At 41.3% G+C, this 12694-nt stretch overlaps 1 protein-coding gene across 1 annotated transcript in view; it reads right to left on the minus strand.

Annotated features, from left to right (window-relative positions):
• C2cd6 (C2 calcium dependent domain containing 6) overlaps positions 1-12694 on the minus strand; it is an 85814-nt gene that overhangs the window by 72042 nt on the left and 1078 nt on the right. Inside the window, exons 2-4 of the mRNA XM_060367837.1 lie at positions 3741-3827; positions 2665-2716; positions 1288-1433 (exon numbers count right to left, since the gene is read on the minus strand). Of these exons, the coding sequence (XP_060223820.1) occupies positions 1288-1433; positions 2665-2716; positions 3741-3827 (285 nt within the window). The remainder of the gene's footprint in view (positions 1-1287; positions 1434-2664; positions 2717-3740; positions 3828-12694) is intronic.

Raw genomic sequence — 12694 nt, forward strand, 5'->3', positions numbered from 1 at the left:
GAAAGAGTGTTTCTGTGTTCCACATCCTCTCCAGCACATGCTGTTACTCCCATTTTTTATCTTAGCCATTCTGACAAATGAAGAGGGAATAACAAGGACATCATACAATTTGCAGGCAAATGGGTGGAAATAGAAAAGGTCATTCGGAATGAGGTAACCCAGACCCAGAAAGACACACATGGTATGCATACAAGCCATAATGTACAGGTTAGCCATGCTACAATCCACAGACCCAAAGAAGCCAAGGAGGGCACAAAGAAGGATGCTTGACTCTCATGCAGAGGAGGAAATAAAATAGCCATCTGAAGCAGATGGAGGGTAGTCTCACTCTGTAGACCAGGCTAGTCTTGAACTCACAGAGATCTGCTTGCCTCTGCCTTTGTCTCCCAAGTGCTGGGATTAAAGGCTTGTGCCATCCCTGCATGGCTGAACAGCTCAGATTTATTTCAGCTTTTAAGAAGCTGAACTGTAAACAGAAACATAGCAAGTTCCAGTTGAGTGCCAATTTAATGGAACATGATTTCAAGCCAGAGTGTATGCATCCGGCTCCTCCATATCCCAGCCCTATGACCCCAGTGAAATCCTTTCACCCATAGTACCTCAGTTTCTTCACCCAAAAAGACAAGAAAATGTGTGTGGCCAAGTGTGGTGGTGCACACCTGTAATCCCAGCACTAGAGGAGGCAGAGACAGGCAGATCTGTGAGTTCGAGGCCAGGCTGGTCTACAAAGTGAGTCCAAGACAGCCAGGGCTACACAGAGAAACCCTGTCTCAAAAAAACAGGAGAGGAAAAAGGAGGAGGAGGAAGAAGAAGAGGAGGAGGAGAAAAAGCAGCAGAAAATGAGTGTGTGTATGTGTGTGTGTGTTTGTCTGTTTGTCTGTGAGGGGATATGAGGAGATATTGGGGTTGTTACAAAAACTGTGAAATCTATGTGCAAACATTTAGAGGAGACTATATTAAGGGACTACATAAAAAGAAAGAAAGAACCGGAGAGTGAAAAAAGAAAGGGTGGAAAAAGACATGAAAAAGGAAGAGCAGGGAGAGGAAACCTTATTTATGATAAACACTCAGAACCTCACACACAACACGTCAGGGAAGAGAATGCTGGGCCAGGCATGTCACAGCACTTCAGCACGCACCACAGGCCACGCAGAGGAGTAAGCCCAAACGAAAAGACGTGGCTTCTGGTTCTCATCTACCTTGTTTTCCCCCAAAAGGTATGAGTAGTTAGAATATTTGAAACTGTAAAGATACATCATTATATTGAGGAGAGAGTTTTAGCATTACCTGTACAGAAAAATACTTCACTTCATCAAACCTGAGTACATAGTTCTTCTCACTGTTATCGGCTTTCAAGTTACGAAGTTTCGTGTACTTGACAATGTGGTTTACAGAGATACGCATGAACAAGTTCACATGCTGCTGTACAATGACTGAAAAGAAAATATTCAGGAAACAAGTTGTCTTGTAATTGACCAGAGAACACATTGCAAAATCTGTTGAGCAATCCAAGCCAAAATATAAAAATCAATCAAGTATGGTAAACAACAGAAAAAACTTTCAAAATAATATCTGTGCCTCTCCTTGCTAGGCACAGTGTCTATCTACCTACCACATCTTTGTTCTCTTGTTTTCACCATAATTCCTTTGCAAATTTTCTATATATTAATTTGAAAATGACTAAGCATATCTAATGTATAATTGACATAATTTTCTGGATGATATTATGTACAAAAGTTTTAAGTAAGCATATAAATTGAGAATAATTTAATATCAAGATAAAATTTACAGGAAAGTGTTCTACTCTAATTCTCCAGTCTTCATTTTCACTCTACTGTATTGCTTTTATAGTACTTCATGAATTAAAAATAGTTTTCAAGATTTGTGTCTTAAAATGTCTCTATAGAATTTTTTTTGAAAACTCCCTAAATAAAGAAGAGAGAGAGGGAGAAGTAAGAGAGAGAGAGAGAGACCATAACAAGAATGATTTAAAAATAAAACTAGAGGAGTATGTTAGTTCAAACCTCTAATCCTAACACTTGAAAAGCTGGAACAAGAGGATTGAGAGTTCAAGGCCAGTTTGGGCTACATAGGAAAACAATCTCAGAGAGCCAAAAACAATGCACCAATTTAAAGTAAATATGTCTAAGGACATAACAATTTCCCTTTCACTTACGTGAAGATTAAGTTAAATCACAGATTGCTAAAATCTTTTTTTTTTAACTTCTATACCAAAAAGTGGGATTTATTTTTGCTGTCCCTGAAAATGAGCAGACATTTATGATCATTCTAACATAAATTCAATGAATCTAACTAAAAATGGCATTAGGATGAATCGAAGTGTATCACTTAAGGGAACAGGAAGATTCTTTTCAATGTGTGTAGTGTGTGTTAAACTGAGTGCCAGGGGGATATGAGTGGCTCCTGGGGAGCACACCGGCCATGCCCGCCCGTGCTGGTGTCCACCCTGAAGCACCAGGCAAACCGCAGCCACAGCTAAGGCGCTGGGAAGCAGAAGGTCCCCCTAGTGGGTGAATAGAGGGTTGGGGGGACGAAACAACTAGTATTTCAAGTTGCTGTGTCTTCCAGTAGTTAGTAACTCAGCCACGGCTAACCAAAACAGCAAGAAATGGCGATTGTGTGAGCTACAAACCCAAAGGATACACCTGTGAGAAAACTGTCTGCAACTCTTTAAGTGAACAGCCAAGCAGCCAACCTACAAAAACACGAAAGGCAAACATGTTTGTTCTGTTTTTTGTTTTTTTGGTTTTTTTTTTTTTTTTTTGAGTTAACTCTCTTATACTTTACATGAACTGTATTTAAACTGGCAAAACACAGTTGTGTTGGGTTTTTCCCATTAGAAATACTTTGTTGCTTGTTCTTACTCGAAGTGATTAAGAACCGTCCTACTCTGCCAAGAACTTAAGTTGAGTTTCCAGCACCCACACCGGGTGGGGTGGCCAGTTCCAAGGAATCTGATGGCCTCTTTGGGCCTCCGAAGGTACCAGGCGCACAGCACACGCAGCGCACAGACATACAATTAAGTACTGAAACACACACATAAAATAAAAAAGGCTTTTAAAAATACTGTTTAAAAGAGTGTGTGTGTGTGTGTGTGTGTGTGTGTGTGTGTGACATGTGAATGCGTGTGGTGGGCAGAGGACGACTTTCAGGAGTTGGTTTCCTCCTTCCACCACTTGGGTCTTGGGTTGAAACACAGGTCCTCAGGCTTAGCAGTGACAAACATCTTTACAGGACCAGAGCCATCTCACTAGCCCAAACAATGTTTCTTCTCTGGAAGCACAATAAGCAGTGTGGAAATCCACTACTTCTGAGGTCTGGTGGGGTCATGAGGGAGCACTGAAGGGTCAGTTTTCAAACCACAGGTCTGTCTTCAAACACGTATAATCACTTGACCAGCTCAACAAAAATGCTGGCTTTCTCGACATTAGCAGGCCTTAGGTGAGACCCTGGGGTCAGTGTCTTACCGTTATGGTGGGTGACTGGGAATCTGTACTATAAAAGCATTATTTCTGTGGAACTAGAATGTTTTTCCAGAATTTGGGTGAATATTTAATGATTTTCTTGCTCATATAAATAAAATAATTCATGATCCTGTTTCTCATAGAGGACTCTTTTCTTCATATTCTTTTTAATTACCAGATAATAAATATCAACTGTGTTTCATATCAAATTAGAAATAATTTATACAGGCTTGCTGAATGCCAACTCATACATACCACATCGCCAAATGGTATCAAATTTGGTGTTTGGTGTGATACTACCATTTCATCACTCTGAGACCCTTGGAGAGTTTTTTTAAGTATCTATAATGAAAATAAACAAATTCAACACTTTAGAAGAAAAAGTAGAACATACCTGGATAATAAATTTATAATAATAATAATAATAAATAATAATAAATTTCACTCCAATTTAATATTTCCTGCGTGCCTATTAAGTATCTGGTGCTCTAGGCCATGGATATAACTATGAATAAGAGACTCATTTCTATTTTCAATAAGTTTATCAATAGGTAAGCAAAGGGATAAAAATATACATAATTAAATATGGAATTATCAAGGAAATCAGAAAACAAAAACATATGCGTATAAAGAAAGGGCATTCGGCTTGTTGCTGGGCTGAACACAGAGCAGGGTACCCTGAAAGATTTCTAAAATCACTCCATCCAGTTGCCACCGGTATGGTAAGCACCTGAGCCAGAACTTCTATTCAAAGGTATTACTATCAAAATCAGAAACACAGGTGAGGTACAAGATACAGTAGAGAAGGGGGTCCCGTCTTCCAGATTTCCTATAAGGAGCGAACTAAACAATCCCAGCACACGCCTACAGGGACAGAGGTCAAGACAAGAAAATCCATCAGCAACTGTGAGAAATAGCAGAGAGGAGGAGAGACAACGAGAGAGACAAAAGTGAAGGAGGAAGTCCAGCAAGGCAAAAACTGACCGCAGGTGGTAGCGAGGGCAGAGGGAAGAGCCCTGAAAGTGAAGGATCAGGTCCAGGCCTGGCCTCCCGGGAAGAGTACTGCTTCTCCCGGAAGAAGAGATGTGGGTTTCCCTGAATGCATGACAGCGAGGAGAAAGAAAGGTGTTACGGGGTGGGAAGGAGTTCAGGATACCAGATCCACAAATTAGGATCTCCAATCATATTAACATTGTGCTTTGGCCTCCCATCATTTAGAAGTTCATTCACACAAACTGCATTTCAATACGCTTCTTAAAAGCATGTCACACCTGAATCGTATTGTGGCTGGTCACTGTTCTTCCTTTGGAAGCCTCTTCCCTGAGGTCTGGCTCTCACAGTGTATGGAGTTGTCGTGCAAGCTGCCAAGGGAGAAGAGCTCCTCCCTCGCTGCAAAGCCCATGAACCACAACGACCACTAGCCCATCAGGACAGCCCCAGTGGAACAACAGTGCCACCTTCATCTTGCAGGTAGCCAATAGCTGTCGAATTGAACCTAAGGCTGGCTTGATGGGAGGGAACTCGTGCCCAGCACCTTAAACCCAAGCACCCACCTGTGGTTAGAGACACCACAGACACTAAAGGAGAACCTGTAACTACCATTTCCCTCCACCAACATGATTTCTAACTATATTCCGAATACTCATCCTTATACCCAAGATGCATGTACCTCTTACCCCATCAAAGAAGTTTCTCTTTGCAATAGATTGAGACTATTAGAGAAATTCACAACTGGTTGAATTAGGGTACCCAAACCCAGCTGACACATCTGTACATCCATATACCCAAGGGAAAATCATGGAAGGAGAAGAAAATTGGTACAAGCCAGAAGACCAGAATACCTTCTGAGGAGCTGAGGAAGCCTTGAGTGAATCAGGAAAGAACAGATGAAGGCCTGAGCGAATCTGTATTGCTGGCGTAGGCACGGCTATGCCAAGGACCAATGAATGTTTCAGACCCACAGAATTCAGCAAAGCCTTATCTTGGATCAGGCTGAGAGGGACGGCAAAGCCTTCCTTTAGTCTGGGTGGGACGGCAAAGCCTTCCTTTAGTCTGGGTGTGGGTGTCGCAGTGTTTGTAAAAACTAGCAACTGTAGCTTCCTCCTCAGTGTTTACAGCCTGAGACTGCTCACCCCTAGAGACCCCGCACCAAGCCCAACTAACTCCTGTCCCCCGTGCTGTCTGTGACAGACACACTGAGATTCTGGCTTGTGGTGCCGTGGTTTCAGCTTCACCAGAACACAAACAGCCCACCTGACCCCAGCTTTCCCAACTGTGTGTCTGTCACTTCATTTCTTCACTGACCCTAGTTATATTTTCAGGGTTCCAGGACCCAAGCCACACAAGTTGTGGCAACACCTCCCACCAAACGCTGTTCTATAGACATGGCAGGGAAATTGCACCCATGAAATCTCAACCATGTGAGTGCCTGAACAAGACCTGTATAAAGATGAGAGCAGCTGACACGCCATTGTGAACAGGGAAAGCTGCAAGGGTCTCCTCTAGATGAAGAGCTCCAGGCAATGGATATTGAGAGAGCGTCCATTTTCCCCAGGGATGCTCAGCAAAGACTGTCCAGTTCCAAATGGTCAGGCCTGAACATGTGTGCAAATGAGCAACACTAAATGGACTCAATATGGTGGATTTGCAATAGTAAATTTATAATGGTTCAAAAAGAAAAAAGCTAAGTGAGTAAAACGATAAACCCATCTCAGAAATGGATAGAATTTCAAAGTGCCCAACATAGCCTAAATTCAAATGAAATTTAATAAAGGCAATGAAAGAGACAAGAATCATACTTGGAGAATGAAAATGAGACAGAAAAATGAGTACAGGAAGTTAGAGCAATATCATTGAACTGGAAGAGAAGTTAAAGAATCATTGAAGAAGAAAAACAAAATAAAACACTGGGAAAAGAACCAATATTAAAATTACAATCGCCAATTTTTTTAGGCAATAAGAGGAAATCTACGTAATTCTAGGACCCACACTGTGTATCTGGAAAAGTTGACTCAATGATCTATTCCCGCGATATACTCAGACTCTAGAAAGACACTTTGTGCTGGTTAAAGACACTAAGTTGGTTATAAGACTAGCTTAATTTTACTATTTTATTATTAAAGAGTAACATGAAGGCAATGTTAGGACACCAGTAATGCAGGAAGAATAAACAAGAAAGTGGTTACCTAGTGGGGGATGATGGGCTAAGAGAATTTGTGAAGGAGGAGATGGTTATCCCAGAGTACAGCTTAGAAATTTAATTTTGAAAGTATGTCAATGTTCTGCCTGAAAAATAGAAAATCTAGAGATCACTTTTGTAAGTATGGGCATTTTAACAATATTAATTCTTTACATTTATTTGTAGTCTCTTCCATTCTCTCATCAATATTTCATAGTTCTCAGTGCAGAGATATTTTGCCTCTTTGGTTAAATTTATTCCTGAGTGCTTTACTTTTATATCTATTACAAACAAAAAACTTTTTCTTGATTTTTGTTTCAAGTCATTTTCTGTAAGTATACAGAAATACTAATGATTTTTGCAAGTTCCTTTTGTAACCACCAATATTACAGATTTTTTTCAATTAGTTCTGGCGGTTTTGTGGTAAAGTTCTCTATCTGCAGGGTCATGTCATCTGCAAACAGTGACAGTTTGATGTCTCCTTTTCCTACCTGGATGCTTTTTTTTTCCTTACACTATCGCTTTAGGCTATGATTTCCAGTACTGTGTTGAACACAAGGGCATCTTTACCTCATTCCAGAGCTAAGAAAAATGGTCTCAACTTTTCCCCCATTCAGTACTTTTGCTGTGGGTTTGTCCTGTGAACATTGTGTTCACATGTTCCTTGTGCGTTGGGTTTCTTGAGAGATCTTTAATCATGGATGAATAGTGAACTCAAAGTAGGGAGTAATGTTTATGTCTATGTATGTATCATGGATGGATGGTAAATTCTAAGTAGGAAGTATAAGTTATATATATATATATATATATATATATATATATATAGTGTGTGTGTGTGTGTGTCTTTATGTGTGTAATTAGATCTCAAGACACTCCTGTACCCTTTCTGATGAGGTAGTAAAAGAGCCATATGAGAAGCAGAGCGCTGGTGTAACAAGGCGGTACTGTTGCAGGACAGTAAAGCCTGAGATTGTGTTGTTCATTGGAAAAGCCTGTTTCTAATTGCGGCAAGGCTCAGCCCGAGCACACGCCTTTAATCTAAGAGCTTTCTGCTTGAGCATTGTGGACAGGATTAAATAAAGTTAACCCTAGGTCAAGAAGTGGAGCAAGCAATCGGTTGACAGAAGGTGAACATAGGAAAAAGCCATAGAGAGTGATAGGAAGTCGGGAGGATGGATAGAAGGACCCACCAGAAGTAGAGAGGAGGGACACTGAGGTTGTGGGGGGTTGAGGATTTTGTTGTTGTTGTTGTTTTGGGACATTGGCTGAGGAGGGACAGTTGTGTGCTTTCTCTGCCTTTCAGAGCTAGCAGGCTTTCACCCCCAACAACTGGCTCCTGAGTCTTTGGCAAAATTGAACATTGGGATTTTGTTGAAAACAACATTTGCTGCTCCAACGCATGGCATGACTGCATGGACAGAGAAATCATGCCAGCTGTGGACAAACTGAGAGGTCATCACATTTGATAAGTCACCTGGGAAGTCCTCAAGGAGAGAGTTAAGGGTGGGAAATAACATAATACAAGGCATCAGGACCCTGGCTAGTACTACTTTAGATGGATTGAAAATAGAAGCAGAAAATGAAAAGCTAAACGACTTCACTGAAATTGGCTCAGTCTAATTATGATTATTACCACTTTGGTATTTCATATTTTATCCTTAATATTAATAGTCATAGTGGTTTTCTGTACCCTCTCAAAGAAAAAAAGCTTTAGAGATACAGGAAAAAAGAAAAAAATGAAAAGTGGATTGACAAGATACAAGTCGTAGAAGAAAAATTAGAGAGACTTACAAAAAAATGAGAAAAATACTCAAACATGGAGAGAGGGGCGGAGGGGGCACACAGGTGGAGAGATAGTGACTGAGGTCTACACAGTTAGGTAAGCTGAGTAAGTTTTACTCACCTGTTGAATGGCATGGAAAAGTACCTAATAACAACACATTGCATATTTCAAAAGTGCCTGGTATTCATGAGACCCAGGAATCCAGTACTGCCAAGTTTTCCATGAAAAGATTAATAATAGGTATAACGAACAACAGAGAAAAATTAATATGTCTGCAATCGTTTTGCCCCGGCTGCCCCACACGGCACTTCTGGGGCTTAGCTGTAGCTTAAGGTCACTACAATTACCGTATCATAAAACAGGTAAAACTGTGATACATCCTGCAGGCATTTAAGCGAAGCCCCGGGTTTATTGTAGTGTGTTTACTCGTCATTTTGGAAGTTTGTTTGGTTAAGGTCTCACTCTGTAGCCGGGCTAATGCGGAGCTCGCTATGTGGCCTGAGCAGCTGCAAACACAGCAATGTTCTCACCCCAGCCTCTCAAGGTGCAGGCGGGAAGCCAAATTTGAAAGTGTGCTCTACAGATAAGAGATCGTTTGGACCCTTTAAGAAGCCTTCCTTACAGATTGCTTGTGTTGGACCCCTTTAAGACCTGACAGTGATCCTGCCTCCCTCCTCCCGTTCTTACCATTGTGTCTTTCCTTCTTCAGCTCTGCTGAGCAGCAGGAGCAGCAAAGTAGCTGCCAAATTCCTGCCGGAATCGTAGCAAAGGTTCTAACTGCATCACATAGACATTCTGATACGACCTAGAATTTCTGCTGAGCCTGATTTCCAATGGTTCTACTAGCTGCCCATCTCCTGAATTCAGTCCCACGTTGAGAAACACGTGCTCCTGGAAAGTCTTGGAAGCCTTTTCCCCGTTGACACTCCATCCTCCGGTCTGAGACTTTCTTACCCACCCTCTTCCAGTCCACGGATCTCCTTGAAAGCCCATTAACCCACACAGTTACCTTTTTCCAGAATGCCTTTACTTTTTAGTCTTCACTGAACCCCCGTTTTCATTAAGTTAATTATTTAGTCATTCCCCGTACGGTGACACAATTTACACACTGTGGTAGCAGCCTGATTCCAGTTTCAAGCATTCTTGCCCTCAAGTGGTAAATGCTGGGGTTGAAAACAGATAGTTGGGAAAAAAAATAATAACTACAGCTTCATCATTATACGAAGCCATTCCCAAGAAGGGAAGCCTTCATCTCCGTGCTCCTTACAGCCCATTAGAGGAACACTCAACCGATGTCATCAGCCAAGTCTTCATTATACAAGGAACGGGTTAACTCAAAGGGTCTTTTTTTTTTCCTTTTTTCTTTTTTAAACATTCTTTTTCCTGGCCACATTTAAAAGCAATGACTTCCCTTTGCCTTCTGGAGTTCTTTGTCCCCATGAAACAATGATCACCATTAAAACAAACAAACAAACAAACAAACAACCCAGGCATTATCCCTAGAGCTGCAGAAGAAAATATTATGACTTGCCATTTCTCGTTAGCAAGAAAGCGAGCATAAATGACCGACTCTGGGGAGCAGATGGCCTCTAGGGCACACTAAGTGATCAGCGGGCACAGCAGGCTTCATGCTTGCTTTTGAGTCCAGAGTCCAGCTCAAGCGGGCCAGTCAATTGTCTAACCTTAACTAGTAGAGTATCTAGTCTGATTTCACAGCTAGAGAAGGAATGATCAAAAAAATCCATGGGAAAAAAAATTTAAGGTGGCACATGTGGAGAAATAAATTTTGAGTTAAAAAAAAAAAGCCAATGGAAGGGAGGGTGGAGAGACAGGAAGATCCCTTGTCCTTGCTGGCTGTCAGCCTAGCTCCAAGTTAGCGGGAGAGGTAGAGCAGATAACACGTGTGCTCACTGTCCTCCTCCGACCCCTGCGCGTCCACACACAGATATGTGTGTACACGTCACACACACATAAAAGTACACAAAGATTAAATGAAAACAACCTGACATTAGAACTAGACTTCCAAAACATGCTTTTTAAATATGGGAATGGTTTGGTTTTGTATTAACGAATAAAGTACAGTTAAATCTATTAGAAATCATCCTTTCTTCCTTGGTTCTTTTGTTTGCTCATTTGCTCCTTTCTTTCTTCAGCTACAGCCTAGTAACTGCTAGAATACTCTGTCACTGAGTCCCTGCCATATTTTTGCTTTTTCTTTTGAGGCCGTGTTCCCCAGCTTGCCCAGCGTGGCCTTGAATTTACTCTGTAATCAAACATGCCTTGACTATGTGAACTTCCTACCTCTGCAGAGTAGCGGGGATTGTAGGGCTCAGGTCTATGACACCAAGTCTATCATCATTTTTAAAATTGGGGATTTTAAAATTTAGAAACAAATTGTCACAAGCACGAAGCATAAATAACAAAGGTTGGTTGTAGGTGCTCATGTATTTTCTGCAATCACAGAGATTTAGAATCTCCCCCCCCCCCCCCGTTGTGTCACAATTAGACACTTGTAGTTTCTACCATTGTTATTTTGCTTTCCTAAACTGGCCTTTCTGGGGGTTTTTTCTTTCCTAGTGGCGCTAATTTGTGTCAAGTTGACAAAGATAAAAAGAATAACCACTATGATAATTTTAAAGTTAAAAAAAAATCTAGTCTTCCAATCACTTATCCTTCCATGTGCTTTTACTCAGTTCATCCATTTTTTTTTAACTTACTATGTAGGCAAAGATGACCTTAAATTTCTGCCCCCAGCTCCTGATGCTAAGATTACAGGCATGCACAGCTATTTCTGAAGTGCTGGGGAGTGAACTCAGGGCTGTGCGTCTTAGACAAACACTCTACCGTTTACCCACTTCCCTGGGCCGCACATGCAATCGACATCAATGTTTCTCCTTTTCCTCTGCAGTGATTCCCAAGCTCACAGCTAGGAATCAGCTCACAGAGTTTTCAGTTTGAGCACATTCCTGCATTGACCCTTCTCACTCATGGGGGCGACGGTGGAGGCTCAAAATCCTGCATCTTAGAGATTTATTTTTATAGACGTGGATGCGTGTATGTCTGTATATGTATGTGTGAATATGAGCGTCGATGACCCCAGAGGCCAGATCTCCTGGAGCTGGGTTTACTGGTGGTTGTGAGCTGCCTGATGTGGGTGCAGAACTGAACTTGGATCCTCTGCAAAAGAGCAGCACATGTTCCTGACTCACGAATAGCTCCAGCATCCTCAAATCTACACCTTTCTCTCCTCTCTCTTCTCTCTCTCTCTCCTTTTGGCTTTTTCAAGACAGGGTTTCTCTGTGTAGCCTTGGCTGTCCTGGACTTGCTTTGTAGAACAGGCTGGCCTCAAAGTCACAGCGATTACAGGTGTCAATATTTTAAGGAGCACCTCAGAAGACTCGGATACAGAGAAGCAAGCAAACAAACAAAAAAGCCTAAAAAACAGACAAACAAAAAACAACCTAGAGAGAACTCTATTCATAACAGCAGGCTTGTTTGTTCATTTTGGTGATTAAGTAATTATCCACTCAGTGACTAATAAAGACCAGTTATCTTTATGCAAAGAAGATGTTACATTGAAAAGGAATCACCATGTTCAAAACAATAGGAATCACAGCCCAGTGTGGTGGTGTACTACTTTAATCCCAGCACTCAGGGAAGCAGAGGCAGGTGAACTGATGTGAGTTCAAGGTCAGCCTGGTCTAGAAAGCAAGTCCAGGACAGCCAAGGCTACACAGAGAAGCCCTGTCTCAAAAATCTAAAAAAACAAACAAAATCACTATTCTGAGACATAAAGCCTAAATTCCTTAAGATCAAACACAATAAACTTAGCCCATGGTCTGGCTTTCAAAGCATGTCTCTCTTACAAATCTTTGTGATTTTAACTTAGTATACATGAAAAGCTTATCCTTTAGTTAGCCTTTAATATGCTCTCAATTTGTTGTAACAATGCTCTAAAAGCATGCTAAAGTTTTTGAATTAGGAGGCTTTTAGAGATCACATTAATTTTACAGAGATGGAGCTCAGCTTTTTGTATGTGCCATTTGTTTCTTGTTTTTTTAATTAATAATTAATCTTGTTCTTGTTTGTTTGTAAGTAAGTTTCTCAGTGTAGCCCTCACCATCCCGGAACTCACTCTGTAGACCAGGCTGGCCTCGAACTCAGAGATTCACCTGCCTCTGCCTCCCAAGTTCTGGGATTAAAGGCATGTGCCACCATGCACATGTTTCTGGATAATTTAACTGCACT

This window comes from Meriones unguiculatus, chromosome 15 (assembly GCF_030254825.1).
Source record: "Meriones unguiculatus strain TT.TT164.6M chromosome 15, Bangor_MerUng_6.1, whole genome shotgun sequence".
NCBI classification, from domain to species: domain Eukaryota; kingdom Metazoa; phylum Chordata; class Mammalia; order Rodentia; family Muridae; genus Meriones; species Meriones unguiculatus.